Source organism: Rattus norvegicus, chromosome 3, assembly GCF_036323735.1.
Source record: "Rattus norvegicus strain BN/NHsdMcwi chromosome 3, GRCr8, whole genome shotgun sequence".
NCBI lineage: Eukaryota > Metazoa > Chordata > Mammalia > Rodentia > Muridae > Rattus > Rattus norvegicus.
In genome coordinates, this window is record NC_086021.1 from 100,804,632 (window position 1) to 100,824,286 (window position 19,655).

At 42.7% G+C, this 19,655-nt stretch overlaps 1 protein-coding gene across 9 annotated transcripts in view; it reads right to left on the reverse strand.

Moving 5' to 3' along the window:
* Ttc17 (tetratricopeptide repeat domain 17) overlaps window positions 1-19,655 on the reverse strand; it is a 110,645-nt gene that overhangs the window by 85,812 nt on the left and 5,178 nt on the right. For all 9 annotated transcript variants that reach the window (XR_005501867.2, XR_005501866.2, XM_017591720.3 and 6 more), the window contains exons 2-4: window positions 5,527-5,616; window positions 873-1,042; window positions 212-323 (exon numbers count right to left, since the gene is read on the reverse strand). Coding sequence is in view for 7 of the 9 variants with exons in the window: in XM_017591720.3 (XP_017447209.1) it covers window positions 212-323; window positions 873-1,042; window positions 5,527-5,616 (372 nt within the window). In the remaining 2 variants the exon portion in view is untranslated. The remainder of the gene's footprint in view (window positions 1-211; window positions 324-872; window positions 1,043-5,526; window positions 5,617-19,655) is intronic.

Here is a 19,655-nt window from a genome sequence, read left to right on the forward strand (position 1 = left end):
TAAAAATCAGTTTAAAAAAAAAAGTAGAGGATATAAGTCATAAGAAACTCAGTATCCCATAGCATTTATTTGAAAGTATTTTTAAGATATAAAAAGAGTAGGTAAAATTATAAGGTGTCTTGCAGAAAGGAAAATACTTTTTATAAGCATGAGACCAAATAAAAGAAAAAAGTATCCCTGTGCCCCTCCCCCCCCCAAAGTTCGCACTTACCCGTAAATGCTGAAAAGCATGTATACTATATGGAAGCTCTAGGATTTTAGTACAATCAGGTTGCTCTGGGTCTGGAGGGACAGGAGATTCTGTGTCTATGAAATCCTCAGGCCTAAAATCAAGAAGCAGCGGGTGAATGAAAGAGGTAAAATAGCACTGAGAAACATCTAACTCTCTCACACTCTCCCTGCGTCTCAACCATAGAAGCAACATTACGTAGCCGATACTTACAGCTTTCCACAGAGCTGACATAAAAAGCAAATATTTAAGGAATTTTAATAAAATGGACAAACGAAGAATCAGAAAATAATAGTGGCTAAGATGGTGGTCTTTCAAAGACTGCTACATAACTGCTAAATTCTTTCTAGAAATGTCACTCAGAGCCCTCCCACACTCTGAGCAGCTACCGATCTTGAGGACTTTTTGTAGTATGGTAGATAGGACTGTTTTAGTGTGTACGCATATGATAAATTCTGAGAAATATTTCCACATGCTTACTGAGCATTTGTCTTTTAGTTTTTACTGTAAATAGCTCAGTTTTCACCATGGTATAAAAAGAATCTCCAAATTTCAATAAACTCATCAGTGACGAAACATTATTCAGGAACTTCTTCCTTACTGACGCAGGACACTTTTACCTTTGGGAAGAGAACTGCTTTACCTGACATCCTTGCTCTCTAGAGTTATATATGTGCCGTCATAAAGGTCCAGGTCTCCCAAAGGCACTTTGGCCTTGATGCAGTCGGGGTCTTCTTTATTGTGCCTCTGTTCCAGTCCTGTGTCTCTGTCCTCATTCTCCTCTATGTGAATTTTTTGAGCAACTAATTGTTTCTGTTAAGAAAATCAAACCCCAGCGGGGACCAGTGAGATGGCTCAGCAGGGAAAGGCACATGCTGCCAGTCCTGAGGACCTGTATCAGTCCTAGAATGCACAGCAGGACTTCAGACGAGCTGCTTTTTAACTATCATGCACTTATTCATGTGCCTGTGCTCACACACACATGCACACACACATGCCTGCACACACAAATATAAGTTAAAGAAAAAAATGGATTAAAAAATATTTCAGCTAGATGGCAGCTAGATGGCCAAAGGAGAATGTAAATGGGCACTGCCCTGTCACAGGAAGACAGGGATTCTGGAGTGCTCTTAGTTACACCCCTTCTGCATACTTCATGTGGTATCCATGTGATGGATGCATCTGTCCTGTTACTCTCTTAAGATATTATTTTGATTATATATTGATCCAAAACCCTCTCAATTTTCTATATAAAGTCTTATGCTGATATACTACTCTAAACCTTGTTAAACTTAATACTGATAATGCCTGTATCAGCCATTATAGCTATACATTTCCACGTGAATGCATTTATAAATATATCAATTATTTTTTTAATCAATGCTTAAGTGCTTCTCTAAACTTTTTTCTTTACTATAAAAACAAAGCAAAACCTTAGGGGCTAGAGAGATGGCTCAGTAGTTAAGAACATTTGCTGTTCTCCCAGAGCACCTAAGTTCAGTTCCTAGCATTCACATCAGATGACTCACAACAGCCTGTAATTCCAACTATAAGCGATCTGATGTCCTCCTCTGGTCCCCACGGACACTGACACTCACACGCACATTCCTGGCACACATACACAAATTTGTTTTAATGAACAACTAACTGGGCAAAAACTTGTATCTGGGTAGGTCAAAGGTCCTAGAGGAAAACTCAGTACCAGAATTCAGCTTACAATGTACCGTAAACACGCCTCACCACAGCCATGGCTCAGCATAGGTCGACCTTCATCAGAGAAGCTTCTTTCTGCTAATGGATACTGAGTGACAGTCACCACAGTCAGGATGCAGAGAACAAGAGACTGTGGAGTGAGTGCCCAGCTCTACTGGAGACAGCAATACCACACTGCAAGGCTCTCACCTCAGAAGAGGAGCTACAAAGATCCTAAGAGCCTGGGACAGCAGGGTACTGTGAAACTTCTCCAGATACAACAAGCTACTGCATACAGAAACTCATAGAGACACATATGAAACAGAAGCCATGAAGCATTCCCAAGACCAAGCCGGTGAAAATGCCAGCAAGGACTGGGGAGGGGCTCACAAAGTCCCACTCCCTGGCAGAGGAGTTACCCACTGAGGGCCCCTGGGGAGTTAGTGTACTTTCCCCTAGTAGGCTTACCCATGCTCACTGCAAGAGTCCTAGCATGAGTGCCACTAGGTGTGTGGAGGTCAGAGGACAGACAGTATGTGGGAGTCAGTTCTCCTTCCACCGTGTCAATACTGGAGACTGCACTCGAGTCTTCAGACTTAGCAGCACCTTTACCCTCAGAGCTACCTTACCAGGCCTGAATCTGACTTATACGCCGACTAGTCCGCTCTTCGTGAAGTATACCAGAGACCATGCCTTACTTATTTGAGGCACTCTGATGGGAAGGGGATATCATCATGTTTTAACTATCATGGGAGATCATGTTACTGTGACTGGCTGTACCACACTCCTTCGTGTCCTGTCCTACCTTTCCTCATAAGATAATTTTACATCATTTTCTATATAGCTGACTACAGAACACGATGTGAGAAATCCTGCGGCCTTCTGGGAGCTAAGCTACATTTTACCGAAGCTACCAAGAAAGCGACTATACAGGCTGTGGCTTATCTGTCAGCCTGGTGCCTGGCTTATGTATCACAGATATGGTAAAAAGCCCATGAAGTCAGGCCCAAGATGGTAGTTTTAGCCATTTTTTTTGTTTTGTTTTTGTTTTTTGTTTTGTTTTGTTTTGGATTCAGCCAGGAGAGGTAGACTTGTAGTCCCAACTCTTGGAAGATAAAGTTAGGAGAATCAGCAATTCAAGGCCACTCTCAGTTATCCAGCAAGTTTAAGACCAGCCTCAGTGATCCAGCAAGTTCAAGGCCAGCCTGGCCTTTGTGAGACCCTGTCTCAAAAAGCAAAAGAGATGTCTTGGTGATTTCGAGTGCATCACGGCTTTTCCGGAGGACCTGAGTTCAGTTCCCAGCACCCCTAGTAGGTGCTCACAAACACTTGTAACTCCAGCTCCTGCAGATCTATGTCCTCTTCAGGGGCACCTGCATTCATATGTATAAAATAAAGTTAAATTAAATATAAAATTAAATTAAATGTATAACAAATGAAATTAAATTAAAAAAGATTTCCCTATTAAAAAGAACATATCCTATATCCTACTTTGCTTCTAAACGGTCTTTCCCAGTCCCACTCTTTCTAACGTACATAACAAGCTTAGCCATGTGACCTTCGGTCAATAGAATGTGAACAGACATGCAATTTTTCAGAACTTTTTTACTTAAACCTTTTTAATTTTATTATCATTATGTGTATGTAAATGCCCCCATTGGCATGCATGTGGAGATCAAAGGATAACTTTTGGAGCTGGCTCTCTCCTTCCACAGTGGACCCCAGAGATCCAATTCTAGTGTCGGGCTTGTGTGGCGGGCACTTTTACCCACTAGGCCTTCTAGCCAACCAGTCAGTCAAAGCTTTAGACAGACCGTTCATACCACCTGGGTGTTCCTCCTTGAGCTTCTACCTTTCCTTCATGAGATTTTTTAACTTTCAAGATTCATTTATTTTTATTGTGCATGTGTGTGAGTGTGCGCGTGTGCATGTGCACCACGTGTATAGAGGGCACTGGGTCCTCTGGAACTGGAATTACAGACAGTTGTGAGCCACCATGTCGGTGCCAAAAGGATCCTCTGGAAGAGCAGCAAGTACTCCTAATTGCTGAGCCGTCTCTTGCCCACCCCACCCCACATTTTAATTTTTTATCAGTAAATATTTTTGCTTCTGAAAGAAAATAACTTGGAAGGCCTAAAACTATGATACCATAGCCACAGATTTAAAATAATAATCTCTTAATATTAAATACCTAGTCCGTGTTCAAGTACCTAACTATTTCTTTCTTCCCTCCTGAAGTCATTTTACATCCTTGCTTACATCAGAATCCATCTAGCCAGGGAAGCCTAGCTCCCAGCAGACAGCCCCGGGCGGCTCTCACCCTTGCTGAGAGAAGCTGCTTCCTGCAGAGGGCAGCACTCAGTGGAGACAGGTGTAAGGTGCTGAGAACAAGAGACTCGGGGCTCCGCCCTAAATGAAACACCAGTTACGGTCACCACAGCAGGGATCAGGGACATTGCAACATCAATCAAGAGGAGGCAGGAAGGGTGTAAGAGGCAGAGGACAGGAGGGTGCCGTGACACAGCATCGTCTGGATATGTCATAAGATCACAATCACCCTCACAGGAGCTGTGGTTACAATACAGGCAGGGCAGCCAGACAGGACACAGAAGGGCACAGACGATATCAAGTTCCTACCTTACACTGAGGACTAAGGGAGGGAGAATCACGCTTTACTGAGGAGACAGATGGTCCATGGTGGGTTGTTCATGCTCGAGTGGACAGTCCCACACCCATGAACATACTGGCAGCATGAATAAGACTTAGTAGGTATTAGAAACAAACACGAAGCTTGGAGGGAGAAATGTTGTGGGGATATGAGGAGTTGGAGAGTAGGTACTATATTTCACTGTATGATTTAAAAAACTACAAAAGTAAAGTCTTAAAAAGAATACAATGAAATCCACAATATATTCGTTTGTTTAACTCTGTTCCTATTTAATCATTAGCACATTACTTCCCCATCTTCCTTCCCCATATGGTTTGTTTAAAGAATCAGGCTGTTCATCCTGCAGAATCTGCTAGTCTTCTGGAACCTTTTAATTGAAGGTTTCCTTAGTTCCTTCGCATCGTCTTCTGGACTTCTCTGAGTACTGACATGGGGATTCTGGGTAAGAACCTGTCCGTGTCACAGATGTCTTGGCAGTCTGATGAAGCCTGCAGGCTTCTCTCAGTATTTTAAACAGATGAAAAGGAACACATCCTCTTTCTAATAGGGGGAGGGGTGTGACACAGAACCTATGCAGGGTTAAGCAAGGGGACATTAGGTTGCTACCTACTCCAGGGCATTCTGGTTCTCTATTACTCAATTCACTTTGATGGAGAGGATGGGTTAGACAGGGGCAGTAGGGAAGAGAATGTGAGAGTAGTCATATGTATTAATACATATGTAAACTCTAGGAATGAATTTAATGAATAAAACACATACACACAGACTCCACTTTGACAAAATAATTTGAGAGACCCTGCCTCAAAGCAAGATCTAAAATCCTACCCCTGCCAAATCACCAGGCCTAATGATGTGTGTGCTCTGGCTGCTCTGTGAGCACACTCAGCTCCGGGGAGGAAGGGGCTTCAGCTGTACAGCACACATCCAGTTGCCTCACCTCTAGTTCTTTGAGGTAGTTAACGGTTGTTTCTTGTCTCATTAAGATGACTAAGTCATGGGGATGCTTCAAGTTCATTGGTGAGTCCACCTACAAGAAAGTAATACATAAGTTAATTAAACTCCCATTTCATTAGTGTCTACTTTGAGGAATAACGCTTCATTTAATGATTTCAATTGCTGCCCATCCCATTCTAGTTCATGTAAGCTGCTCAGTAAGTGTGCAGGGGCATTTCCCAAGTGGCTGCATATAGGGAGGGCTTGGGGCTGCTCAGTGAGCAAGAGCCCAGCAAGTACAGAGTCCTGGGGTTTTCTAGCGCCTTGAGTAAACTCAGGAAGAGAAGACCTTGGTAACAAACAATGAAATAATTTCCTCTAAATATTTTTCATACCTAGAATAGCAAAAGATACCAGACTGTCTAGATTTGACAGCATGTTTCATATTTGAATAGGCTTGGAAGTGATAAAAAAGAAAATGCTAAAAACAATCAAAGGTGATGTAAGATCAGCGGTACATATGTTACTTAGAGTGCATGCTCTCTGGTCAGCAGATCAGGTGACTAGACTGTTTTCCTGCAATACAGAGGATGAACTCCACATACTGGCAGCAAGCTTAGAGATTTGCTCTCGCATCAGCAGGATTATTTACAACATATACTAACATGGTCATCATTAGTACATGATCCTTCAGTTAGCCAAACAAATTCCAGGACACTGCAGCATTCTTAAACAGGGAGACACACCTGTAAACAAGGACACTGGCCTTGACAGTTTCAGCTGAATAGATATCATACTTAATTTCACCAATGAAGCAATAGAGTCATTGGCTGTCCAATGCAACAACACGAAGTGGAAAATGTAAGAGCTGCAGCTACGGCCCAAGAATACAAAGCTTCTCACAGAGAGCAAAGAATGCCTGATTGCTTGCATCTTGCCCAGACCTCAAGCAGCACCTACTCAGTGGAGTTTCCAGACCAAGAACCCAGAGGGCAGGAAGTGTCTCAAACATCCAAGCCCATTGTTTACCTGGTATTTGCAGAGTGAGACAGATGAAGGCAACATTTTGGAGCTAGGGAATAATTCTACTTGTAGATTAAGAAGTGCTCACACAGCCAAGACTGCAGGACTTTCCACACATCCCACTGTAAGGGAAGTGTATTGTGTCTCCTTGAAGCCTTTGGTTTAGCAAAGCTGGAGCAGCCAACAGAGACATCAGGATACAGTGATTAGATGACAGGAAGGGTAGCTACTGACTGCTGGCTCTCCTTCTGAGGTGACAGCAAATGGCATGGAGCTTTCCAGATAAAGGTTAGCCAGGGAAGAGTTATGGCCTGACACATATCTTTATTGCAGTCATTTCCAGGTCTTAAATTCTTAAGTGTTACGGTAATTATCTTGGCAAATGCCAGCATGGATTCTTTTCCTTTTGAGTGCCTCTCCTCAGAATATTACTAGAGTGTCTACTTGACAGCCTGGTGAGTCCTACAGCATCCACTCTACCCATACGTGCTTAGTAGTCTCTATAGGCTGCTCCCCCAACTTAACACTTGGGATTTATGTACCCCTATGTTCTCTCTATAAAATGTGTAAAGAAGTGATAGGATGTCATGATTTTCAGCATGTGAAGTTGCTTAGGACCGAAACCAAGAGGCACTAGAGAGAGGTACTTTAACCCCAGCACTCGAGGCCAGGATTATGAGTTTGACACAAGTCTGTGGGCCACATATTGAGACCCTGTCTCAAAAAAATAAAACCAACTGACAACCACACAAACAGAAGGGAATATACTGCACACTAAGATCTTAAAGTTCACTTTAGCTTTTCATCAAGTGACAAATGCCACCATTTTCCACTTCCTGACAGTGCAATAAATGCTCATAGGACCTGAGTCACAAAGAAAAGGCAGAATTATTTTCACTTGCTCTATTTAAGAAGAGAACTATGAACTATATTTAGAGCAGTTCTACTGCAGGGAAAGGTGAGCTGGCATGTGAAATGTGACTGTGTGGACTGAGCTCTGTGATTGGGAAGGGTGCATTCTCTAGGCCTCCAGGTGACAGTTCACTGTTCTGCAGAAACTCATTTCACTAAAGACAAAACGTGCCAGGCAATTCCACCGTACTCCCTTAGAGTACATTATATGAGTACATGCATCCAATAACATAGAACCGCAGGAAATTTTACTCCTATCAAGTGACTTTTATAGACCTCACTTGTGCTTTCTCTAATCAAGATGTTGACTTTTTCTTAATGATTTCTTTTTATTTTATGTGCACTGGTGGTTCATCTATGTGTATGTTTGTGTAGTGTTGTAGCCTATAACTGGAGTTAGACAAGGCTGTGAGCCATCCTGTGAGTCCTGGGAATTCAACCGGAGTCCTGTGGAAGAGCAGCCAGTGTCCTTAACTGCTGAGCCATCTTCCCAGTCCCAAATTGAGACACTGTTCAAAGCCACATCTCCAGTGAGAGCCCTAAGATGGTGGATTCAGTCAGTCCATTCAGCAGCAGATGGAATCCACTTCACTGCCAAGTTAAAGGTGAACATTTTAAACAGAATAACCAATTTAAGTGTAGAAACGTGTGATGTTCTTGGAGGACAAGTTTGAGTCAATCATCAGTGGTCCTTTACAACCGATTATGACACATTTCTGTAGTGACATTAGTTCAAGCCTCATATGCAATGTATTCATATACAGTAATTGTTCTATTTGCAATGATATTCATTTTAACATAGGAAACAACATGCAAACCCACTCTTCTGGTAGCAGTATTAAAAACTGACAAACAAAATCTTATAGTATGATGTACTCATTAAAAAATATATTCCCTTTAAGAACTTGAAGCAGAGTATTTTTTTAATTCAGAATTTTCAGTTATATGACACTATCACTATCTTGGATAGAATACACTGAAACCTAAGATACGATCATTTCATCTCTACAGAAACCAAAAATGGCAGCACTTACTGTTTATGTCTAGTTTTTGCTGGTCAGTACCTAGAATTTCCTTCTTTATCACAACTGCATCCCTGACTTCCTCTTTCCCACATGGGAGCCTTGGCCCATGCACTCTTTTCTACTAGTCACAGTGGTTATTTCTGAGATAGGATTTCCTAAGTGAGGTCAGGTGTACTACACTACAGAGACTCTTATCAGAGTGTCTTTTGGGGATGCCTGAGAACAGGCAAACCACATCTATAGCACTTGAAGTTTGTCTGACATGCCAATGAAATGTTTATAATTCAGAAAGTGTTGTGTTATCCCAAATGTTTTGCTAATTTTATTATTTTAATTAGTTGAGTGTGTATGGGTGCCCAGAAGTGCCCCATAAGTGATGGTGAGAGGTTCTTTCTTTCCATTGTGTGGGTCCTGGGGATTGAACTCTAAGTGTCAGGCCATTCAGTCCTTTCACTGGTCCAACTTAGCCTAAGTTTCAAAGAGCCTCTGTGAGGGCATCCTTGTAGTTCCTTTAAGAGCTCTGGGATACCTACTTGTTTTTGTTTTTCAACTTACCTAAGAGAGCATCATCAGAGAGAAGGAATCCATAATTGAGAAAGTGCCTTCATAAGACTATAAGGGTTATAAATTGGTACCATCCCCGGACAGGTGGTACTGGATACTGTTACAAAGTAGGCTGAGTAATCCCCAAGGAGCAAGCCAGTAAGCAGTGATCCTCCATGGCTTTTGCTTGAGCTCTTGCCCTGCTTAACTTCCTGCCCTGACTTCTCTCAGTGATGGACTGTCATCTCAAAATGTCAGATGAAATAAACCCTTTCCTCCCCAAGCTGCTTGTGGTCAGGATTGTATCACAGAAATAGAAATCGCAACTAAGACCAGTCTTCTGTGCCGCGGCACATAGTGCCTGCACACACTTCTTATGCTTTCGACAGGGGCTAGAGGACTGAACCAGATGACATTTCTTCTGTGAAGCCAACCATCCTCCTCTTGATCTACCATCAGAGACTGTATTTGCCCCCCTGTACAGTAGTCAAGCACTACATGTACACACTCCCATGCAGTCAAGCACTACATGCACACACCCCCATGCAGTCAAGCATTACATGTACACACTCCCATGCAGTCAAGCACTACATGCACACATTCCCATACAGTCAAGCACTACATGCATACACTCCTGTACAGCCAAGCACTACACTCTGTAACTGCTGTCTATTCTCTTCTTTCTACCTTCAGTGAGTATATGTTCTGAGGTGTATGGTACGTAATCAACACACTCCTGACTGTGCCTTGATACCACATTTGCTCCATGCTCTACTGGAGGTACAGTGGCTAAGCCTCCAAAGGTCAGAATAAGTATGACAACAGGTCCCATGACTAGCTGAATTAATTTATCTTCCTTGTCTGAGCTACTTCCCTATCAGCTGAAAAGACCCAATTGATGACTTCTAGGTTCTTCTAACTTTTTAACCCTACCTGTCCCATTTTTACCAGCCTGACTAACATCTCTGAAAACAAACAAACAAACAAACAAACAAACAACACCTACTATTCCAACCAACGAGATTTCCATATTTTCAATTTGCCCATATAATCTTTATTTGTTTGGAGCAAAGGGGATTTACAGAGTTGCTTTAAAAGTTTCTTCTGGCACTGAAGAGATGGCTCCATCAGTATAGTGTTTACAATGCAAGCATGCAGACCTGAATTCAAGCTCCAGTCTATATAAAGAAAGCTGGGAGTCGGGGTGTGTACTTTTAAGGTAGAAACAAGTAGAGCCCAGGGGCGAGTAAGCAGAAAACAGCAGGCCTTGAAAGAGATCCTGTCTAGAAAAACAAAAGGTAATGTCAACCAAGGAACAACACTAGAGGTTGATCTGTGACTTTCACACATAACCCTTCCACAAAAGCACTAGTGCACACATGCACATATACACATAGACAGACAGACAGACAGACACACACACACACACCAACTTTTTGTTAACTGTCCATTTGATCTAATTAAGCAGTGGCTATTTCTAAGTAGTAGTTGTTCATTGTGTCATGCAAAGTTCTCTGCCCTACAGCTCTTAATTACCACATACTACATGTACGTGGTGCCCAAGGAGGAACTGGAGTTATGAATGGTTGGGCGCTGCCATGTGGGTGCTGGGAACAGAACCTAAGTCCTCTGCAGGACATGCAATGCTTTTAACTGCTGAGCCGTCTCTAGCTGCATGGGTGTTAATTCTAACAAAGTTCAAGCCCCCTCCCCCATTCTAACTAATCATTGTACTTCAAATACAAACAATATAGACAAAACCAAGAAAAGATTCAAAAGCACTTGAAATCTCACTTTGGAAGTTATCTACTGTTAGATATGTCATGAGAATATCTACCCTCCCCACTGCTATGCAGATTTCTTCACAAATATGGGAACATGAGCTTTGTGGCATGACTCAGTGGGTAAAGACTTGCCAACTCTGATGAAATGGCTTCCATCACTGGCCACAGACATGGACGAATGAGAAAACCTGCTGTGGAAAGTTTTCCTCTGATCCCCACATAAGTACGTGGCACGTGCATGATTCATGCAGTCCTTTCCAACAGTCAACTAACCAATCAACCGATGTAATGATTTTTAAAAATGGGAACAACTAGTGTGTTACACCTTTCCCTAGCCCACTCCTCTGCCCACTCTATTGGACATCTGTCCCAGTGAATACAGATGGATCACTAATCTTACTTATTCTGTGTATATGCGCAATGTGTATTTGTGTTCATGTGCATATGAAGACCAGGGGGCAACTTCAGGTATCATTCCTCATGTAAGAGCACCTTATTTTCTGAGACAGGACTTCTTACTGAGTTTGTGACTTACAAATTAGGCTACTCTGGTTAACCAAGCAGTTCCAGGGATCCCCCTAGTTTTGCCTCTGGCATTTCTACGGTGCTGGGACTACAAGCATGTGATGTTCTACTACAGTTGGCTTTTTATGTGGGTGCTGGGGATCGAATTTAGGTCCTCACACTTGCAAAGCAAGCACTCTTCTGATCAAGCACTCTCTCTCTCTCTCTCTCTCTCTCTCTCTCTCTCTCTCTCTCTCTGTGGGCTTCTATATTAGCCTTTCACACTTAAAAACATTCCTTCTGCCTCACTCTAGATTTGATAGGTTAAAGCATGTTCTGGGTAGTGGGGCTCTAAGTTATTTGTTATTTATGTTTCCAGTCTTCAACAATGAGTAAATATCACCTAAGTTTATAAAGAAAATGTCTACCTAAAAGTATGTTATCTTTGGAAACATCAAACTTGAGAGTGCTGGGAAATAAATTTGTTTTATTCAATTTTCAAAATTCAACAAACTGTAATGACAAGCAAAATCTTTGGTAGGAGAACAGCCTAACAGCTTTCTCTTAGGTATTCATAAAGACAATTCTTGTCACAGATGGGGGTCCAAGAAAAAGACCTCAAAAAATGCTCAGCTAATCAAAAACAATGACTTTATGAAATTCATAGGCAAATGGATGGACCTGGAAAATATCATCCTGAGTGAGGTAACCCAATCACAGAAAACCACACATGGTATGCACTCATTGATAAGTGGCTATTAGTCCAAATGATTGAATTATCCTAGATGCACAGAACACATGAAACTCAAGAAGGATGACCAAAATGCCAATGTTTCACTCCTTCTTTAAAAGGGGAACAAGAATACCCTTGGGAGGGGATAGGGAGGCAAAGTTTAGAACAGAGGAAGAAGGAAGACCCATTTAGAGCCTGCCCCACATGTGGCCCATACATATTCAGCCAATAAACGTGATAAGATGGATGAAGCAAAGAAGTGCAGGCTGACAGGAACCGGATGTAGATCTCTCCTGAGAGACACAGCCAGAATATGGCAAATACATAGGCGAATGCCAGCAGCAAACCACTGAACTGAGAACGGTATCCCTGTTGAAGGAATCAGAGAAAGGACTGAAAGAGCTGAAGGGGCTTGAGACCCCATATGAACAACAATGCCAACCAACCAGAGCTTCCAGGGACTAAGCCACTACCTAAAGACTATACATGGACTGACCCTAGCAATGAATAGCCTAGTAAGGGCACCAGTGGAAGGGGAAGCCCTTGGTCCTGCCAAGACTGAACCCCCAGTGAACGTGATTGTTGGGGGGAGAACGGTAGTTGGGGGAGGATGGGGAGGGGAACACCCATATAGAAGGGGAGAGGGAGGGGTTAGGGTGATGTTGGCCTGGAAACCGGGAAAGGGAATAACAATTGAAATGTAAATAAGAAATACCCAAGTTAATAAAGATGGAGAAAAAAAAAAGAAATATATCTAATAAAAAAATTACACTCAGCTAGTGTCTTTTTTGGACTGTAGTCTCTCTTCAAATCTTATCTGAAATTGAACTGCAGTCTATTGCTATTGTCAAAGAACTGGCCAAGGAAGCTTTATACCTATAATGCTAGCCATGCACAACACTTGGGAATCAGCGTGAGTTTTAAAGGGATGGGCTAAGGCAGGCAGAATGTCTGCTGTCAATATTGTTCACCCAACTCTCTCTCCAAGTTAAGCTATCATGGACTTCTGTCTTCTTTCAGGTTTGGAGAACTGCAAGTTCAAAATATCAGTCCAGATTTACCGCGTAAGAATCTCTTCATAGAATCCTGGCTATAAGTGTGAAAACTTGCATGTGTGTGTGCGTGCGTGCACGCGTGCACATGTGCTCAAGTCAATTTCTGAGTGTTTTAAATGTACAGGCATATGCATGGGCATCCTGGAAGGTAGGGGCCAACCTAGAGTGCTGTTCCTAAGGACAGCCATCTCCTCTGTTCTGTGGGAAAACCTAGAGTGCTGTTCCTAAGGACAGCCATCTCCTCTGTTTTGTGGAAAGTCTCTCACTGATGAGGCTAGGCTGGTTGGCCAGCTCCAGGGTTTCTCCAGTCTCTACCCTCAGGACAACGGGAATACAAGTGTGTGTCACCATGCCTGGCTTTTTACATGGGTGCTGGGGCCCACGCTTGAATCTTTATGTTTGTGCAGCAAGCATTTTAATGGATGGAGCCATCTTCCTAGCCTTTGAGCATACACTTTGTTAAGACAAGTGTTTTGCTGTAATTTTTGCTGCTAGAGAACTTATAAAATATCTTAGTGAGAAAGTTAAAACCAGTCTCAGTTTGAATAATTATCAAGCATCAAATTAAAAACAAAGTTAAACACAAGTACTGAATCCTGCCCATCACATGAACTTCATGGCCACTATTCTTTGAAGTCTACCCTCAACTAGATTTTATTTTCTTGTTATTGCAGTGTCTAGAAACCCTGGTTGTAAAACTGCCTATTCCTGCATCGTTCAGACATATGACATGTACTGTATAGCTCTTACCTAGAAGTGAATATTCATAATGTTGTAGCCAATTTGTAAGAACATTCGTGTCAAACAATATCTTCCTGATTGACAAGCAAGACATTTCCAACATAAACAGCAGAAGCACACGTCTTAACTATATTTTAGAATTTATGCAACAGGGAACATATATAAACAACACACTTTCCCCTAGACTGTTTGTAACTTTACAACAAAAATAAAATGTTGGACAAGATGACAAGAGTCATGGATAATTTCTGTATTTGTCAAGCTCTTGTAAACATGTATGGAAACAATGTAGCTGGCTCTACTGTTATTTTTATTCCTCTTTCTGACAGGCTAGCCTCAAACTCCTAGGTAGTTAAGGTTGAATGTGAACCTCTGGTTTTCCTGCTTCTCCCTCCTAATTGCTGTTTATATTAAAGATGCTGTTTTATATGTACCTCAGATGTGACTTTAATTCAAGCAGTAAATAAGTACTGAGCACAGCAGCAGGCAGAGTAATGCCCAACCAAGGTGACCATGCTCTGATCCCTAACCTTGTGAATATATTATGCTATATGGCAAACGAGAATTAAGATGTCAACCAGATGAATGGTTGTTAATCAGACCATCTTAATTAAGACAGAGAACACAGCTTGGATATCAGGTGTATACAGAGTAATTATATGGACCAGGGAACACACACCACACCACACACTCACACACACAGTCGGGGTTGGGGTGGGGGCAGACGGAAAGAAAATGAGGTCAGAGGGATGAACTACTGCTGATTTTGAAGTTGCAATGAGAGTGGCCCAAGAGCCACGGCATACTGGCAGCCATTAGAAAAGCATTAGGAAAGGTGGCCTTGCCACAGCCTCCAGGAAGGCAGGCATACAGCACTGCTGTTCTTGGGGCTATGCCTGTAAGTTTCAGGATGGACTTGTAGTTTCCTTACCCAGTTATCTGGTGAGCAATAAATCTGGGTTGTTTTAAACCATTAAGTTTGTGTTAGTTTTTTAAACAGCAGCAATAGAAAACAGTAAAAGCACCCACTAAAGTCTAGATAGAATACAAAGTGTGAGCTTTTAAATTCCCAGTGAGATAACTGGATTACTCAACTCCTAGAGAAGACATTACAGTCAGTGCACAGCACTGGGCCATGCTGTTACTGAGGTGACAGGAAACTCAATGGCTTGGGGATGACTTTGCTAGATTGTGCTGGAAATCCTAAAGAGAGGCAATGGATGTAGTTCAATCTCATAATTAACTGCTCAGGGGATGAAATCAACATGACAGATTCCTTTTACTGCAATCCCAACTGGTATGAAATACACATTAACGATAAGGTTTAAATTTTTCTAGGAAGACATGAAAATGAAACTGAAGATTGCTTTTTAAAGCTTGCTACGCCTACTGATGGCCACTGTGCTGTTTAACCAAGGGCAATGCAAGGTCTTTTGCTGAAGTCAGATTGTGAACAAAGGTTTTACATATCCCAAATACTGTTGCTCATTTTCAAATGCTGGCGCAATCCTTTAGCACAATAATTTGCCAATACCTAGGAAGATTAAGAATAGTAAACACTTGGAACCAGTTAACTCCATTTCTAAGAATTCATCTTACAAATAGACTGATGCCAAGATATACATGTGACCACACTCACCTTCCTGCCACAGTATTGACAGGAAAAAACAAACCCTGGAGAATCTAAGTGCACTGGGAAAATACGCTATAGAATATTCACACAACTGACTGAACCAAGGAGGAAACATTTCTATTGTGGACAGATGCCTTGGTTTTAAGCTAGCAAGTTAATCATCAAACGCAATGTTCCCAGTTGTATGTTTAAAAAAGAAACTCACACATAGGAACTTTGAGGATGAACATTCATTGTTATGTGGCCAGGCAGCATCTTCTACTCTTGTTCAGAGATGCTGTGCTTCTAGAGAAGACTTAGCTTGTCCAAGCCTTTTGGTTTTAATAGGGAGAGACAACAAATTCTCTTGTAACCTTCAACTAAACACAGTCACTGTTCTAGACCACTAAAATGATAGTGGCCTTTGAGTATGCTGGCACAAGTTATATTGCAGGTAAAGATAATGTATGTGCCCACACACTATTTTCACTTATTCAGTATTCCCTGAATATATATACCATGTCCCAAGACTGGTTTTGGTTCTGAGGTTACTTCATTGAAGAAAACAAAGCCGCTGCCTTCTTGCATAGACAGGAAATATAATGTAAATGCTGTAATATCAGCAGTGATCACTATGAAGAATAAAGCAGAGGAAGAATACAGTGCAGGAAGAGAGATGACGTTTCAGACATGTAACAAAAGCTGTCATGTGAACAGACCTAAAAGGAGAGACAGGCTGAGCTATGAGTGCATCTGAGGAGGGAGGGAGGTCCAGAGGCAGAAACACAGCACATCACCTAAGAAAGAGAGTGGGCCCTGGGGTGGAGAGGTAGCTAGGACTCAGGTCTTTCAGGCCTTGTAGGATAGATATAGCAGAGCCCAGATTTTCGTCTTCAAGTGTGATGGCAAAGCACTGGAAGGTACTCGTGTTCTCTGCTTCCCACCTATCTTAGAGTGACATGGCCACATGTGTTTAAAGACAAAACAAAACATTTTTAATGATTCTGGGAGAACAGATTACCTGGGGCACAAGTGAAGCAAGAAGACCAGTTAAGAACTGGCATCAGAGCAGGACTGAGGCAGAGTTAGTCTGGACTAGGCCTGCAGAGCGGAAGTGGAAAGACACAGCTCAGTTGGGAAGCACTTTGGAAGTAAAGGTGATAGATTATCTTTAGGCTGGGTATGAAATAAAGAATGAAAGAGTGAAGAAAAACGCCAGTATCTGGGGTCACAGCAATTTGGTGAATGGAAGAAGTCTGGGGTGCAGTTGGGTTCAGGATCTGCTGTACATGAGAAGCCATTCTGAGTGGAGGTGCCCAGGAGTTATGGAGTTCAGATGAGCCGTGGAAGGCATCAACAGGTCAAGTTTATGGCAGGAGGCTGCATGAGATGATCAGGTAGGGCACTGAGGCAGCACAGCAGCCAGCAGTCATCAAGGAAAGAAGGGTCCAGCAGAAAAAAGGGGCAAGCCATGGTGGGGGGTGGGGGGCTCAGAAGAAAAACAGAATCTGTCTTGGCAGCCATGGAAAGTAAATAGTTCAGTAAGGTGTGAGGTTGCCACTAGGCTCCTAAGAGGTTAAGCTGAGATTACTGAGAACTGAGTTTGGCAATGAGGGAAGCCCTGGTGTCCTGACAAGTGCTGACTAGACTGCTTTTAGAGAACAGAAGGAATAAAGTCTGTACATACAGGACTCTCAAGTGATTGGCTATAGAACCACAAACAGGAGCTTCTGTTTTAACTTTTGCCATCAGGGCTGTATAACTGAGACACAGGTACTGCTCTCCACATTTGGGAGTGCAAAGCTATGCTAATTTTTGACTTGGCCTGCTGGCAAGCCGTCATACTTCTCACTGCCAGCACGCCTTCTGTTTGCTTCCAGCAGGGTTGCCTCCAAACTACAACAGCTGCTGGGCCCACAGCTGATTGTAACCCCTGCTCGGCAGTGTAGCTGTCAGTCCTGTCTACATTGCCTGGCTTTCTCATTCTTCTCTTTTACTTTTCTTGTTCATTTTTTTCTCATCTCTTCTCTACATATTTACATGTCTGGGCGAGGCAGCTGATCCTCTGTGTATAACACCAGTGACAGAGAGGATGCTCTCCCTTGCAGAGCATAACCTGATGAACAGCACACAGACCAGAGCGGTCCCTGAGATTCCGGCCCTTTTCAACTGTTCCAAGCCCCTTCTGAGAGTCAAAGGGCTGACTGATTGATGGGTCACTTGAACCTTCGATTTTTTCCCACGAGTCTGAAGCTTCCTACAGTTGAACACTGGCTTCACACAGGCAACTGTAAATGTTTAAGAGGCCGAATCTACTTATCACACCTGCTTGCGTCAGCCAATCAGCAGTTAATGAGACATTGCTGCCTGTGTGTTCTGACAGTGTGGGAGATGCTGAAGCTGTAGAGGTGGATGTATCCAGTCTCTCCCTGAAGCTATGCAGTGGTCTAGGCTAAAGTTGGTCACAACATGAGTCAGTAAATGCTCTCAGAAAGAAATTCATCATGCTATGAAACATAAACAAAGGAAATGACACAAAAGTTGTGAAGTCCGAGTTAGTCAGACGAGGAGCATGTGCAACAGACAGAAGCGAGAGAGAACACAGCATCCCTAGGGATGCTTACAACAACAAAGAGAGCAATGTGAGTGCACGTGCACATTTGTGTGTGTGTGTGTGTGTGTGTGTGTGTGTGTGTGTGTGTGTGTGTGTGATACTGAACTAAGGGTTAGGTATTCAAGGATGCCTAGATAGAAGCTAGGGAGAAGGGTTAGGTTAGAAGAATTTAGGCCATATCCTGTGCACATTATAACCAGGTATAATGGCTATTCCTGGTTGTCAACTTGACTATATCTGGAATGAACTACAATCCAGAATGAAGGGCTCACTGGCGATCCAGATCTTGAGGCTGAAATACATAGTTTTCTGACCTAGATCTTGGCCTAGAGATCCTGAGGCATAGTGGCTATGAAAAGCTTACGCCCAGGTATGGTAGTAAACTCTTTAATCCCAGGAGACTGAAGCAGGGAGATCTCTTGAGTTCAAGGTCAGCCTGGGACAAAACAAGTCCCAGATCCAGGACTGGTGGTACACACGGTTAATCTGGGCCACACCTTCTGCTGGAGAGCTACACAGGGACACTGGAAGAAGGAAGATTCACTCTTCTTTGCCCGCTTGCATTTACTTGCCAGCACATCTGTTGGAATCTACTTCTACAGAAGAGCAGCTGAAACAAAACAACTAGTTCACGGACTGAGCAACTACTAGGCTCTTGGACTTCCCATTCCCAGCTGCCCAGTGTTGGGGTAGTTGGACTACAGACTGCAAGTCATTGCAACAAATTCCCTTACTATATATGAAGAGACATTCCATAAGTTCTGCGACTCTAGAGAACCCTGACATGGCCAGGTGATGTTTCTTAAGAGTGCAAGAACTGAGCTTAGTCATTATGCAGATCCTCTTAGACCTATCCAACGCCTCACCATCTGACCAAAACCAAATTGCACATCCACTTCTAACCTACTGAGGAGCAGTGCGGTGGGACTTTGGCCTCTCTGTCAGTCCCATGTGGTATATCTCACTTAGCAAGCATGCTTTGCCAAGGGATGCTTTCGTGTGTCAGCACCATCAGGAACCTCACTGTGAGTGATGGAAAGCATCTGTGTTCCCCAGACATCTGCCTGACTAAAGGCAATGATCACACCATCACCAAATAAACTCATGCTTATTTGAGCCCCCTCACCTCCCACTGTCACCGGACCTAAATTTACTATGAGATACGTGGCTAAAATAACCTAAATGGGAAGAAAATGGGTTGGATGAGCCCTCACTTCCACATTTGCTCTTCTGTTTCCCTCTACTCCTCCACTTATTGGTGTGATGAGAAGAGAAGCATGCACTTCAAATATACAGCATGAAATGCATGCTACTGTAGATGAATATGCTTGTAATTATCGTCACTACTAAATGCTACACATTAGATGTAGACTAGAGGCTACTAAGTTGTAACACGTATGATTTAAGAATCCCTTCCCCACAAAAAATACTCTTTTCCCCTAAATTTAAAATTTGATGGTTCTAACTTTAGAGAAGAAGGAAACAGTGATCAAGAGAACAAATGCTACAATGTTATGAGACAGCGGGTGACAACAGTGAAAGCTAAGACTTCCATTTCTGAAGAGAGACTATCCAGAGGCATTATAC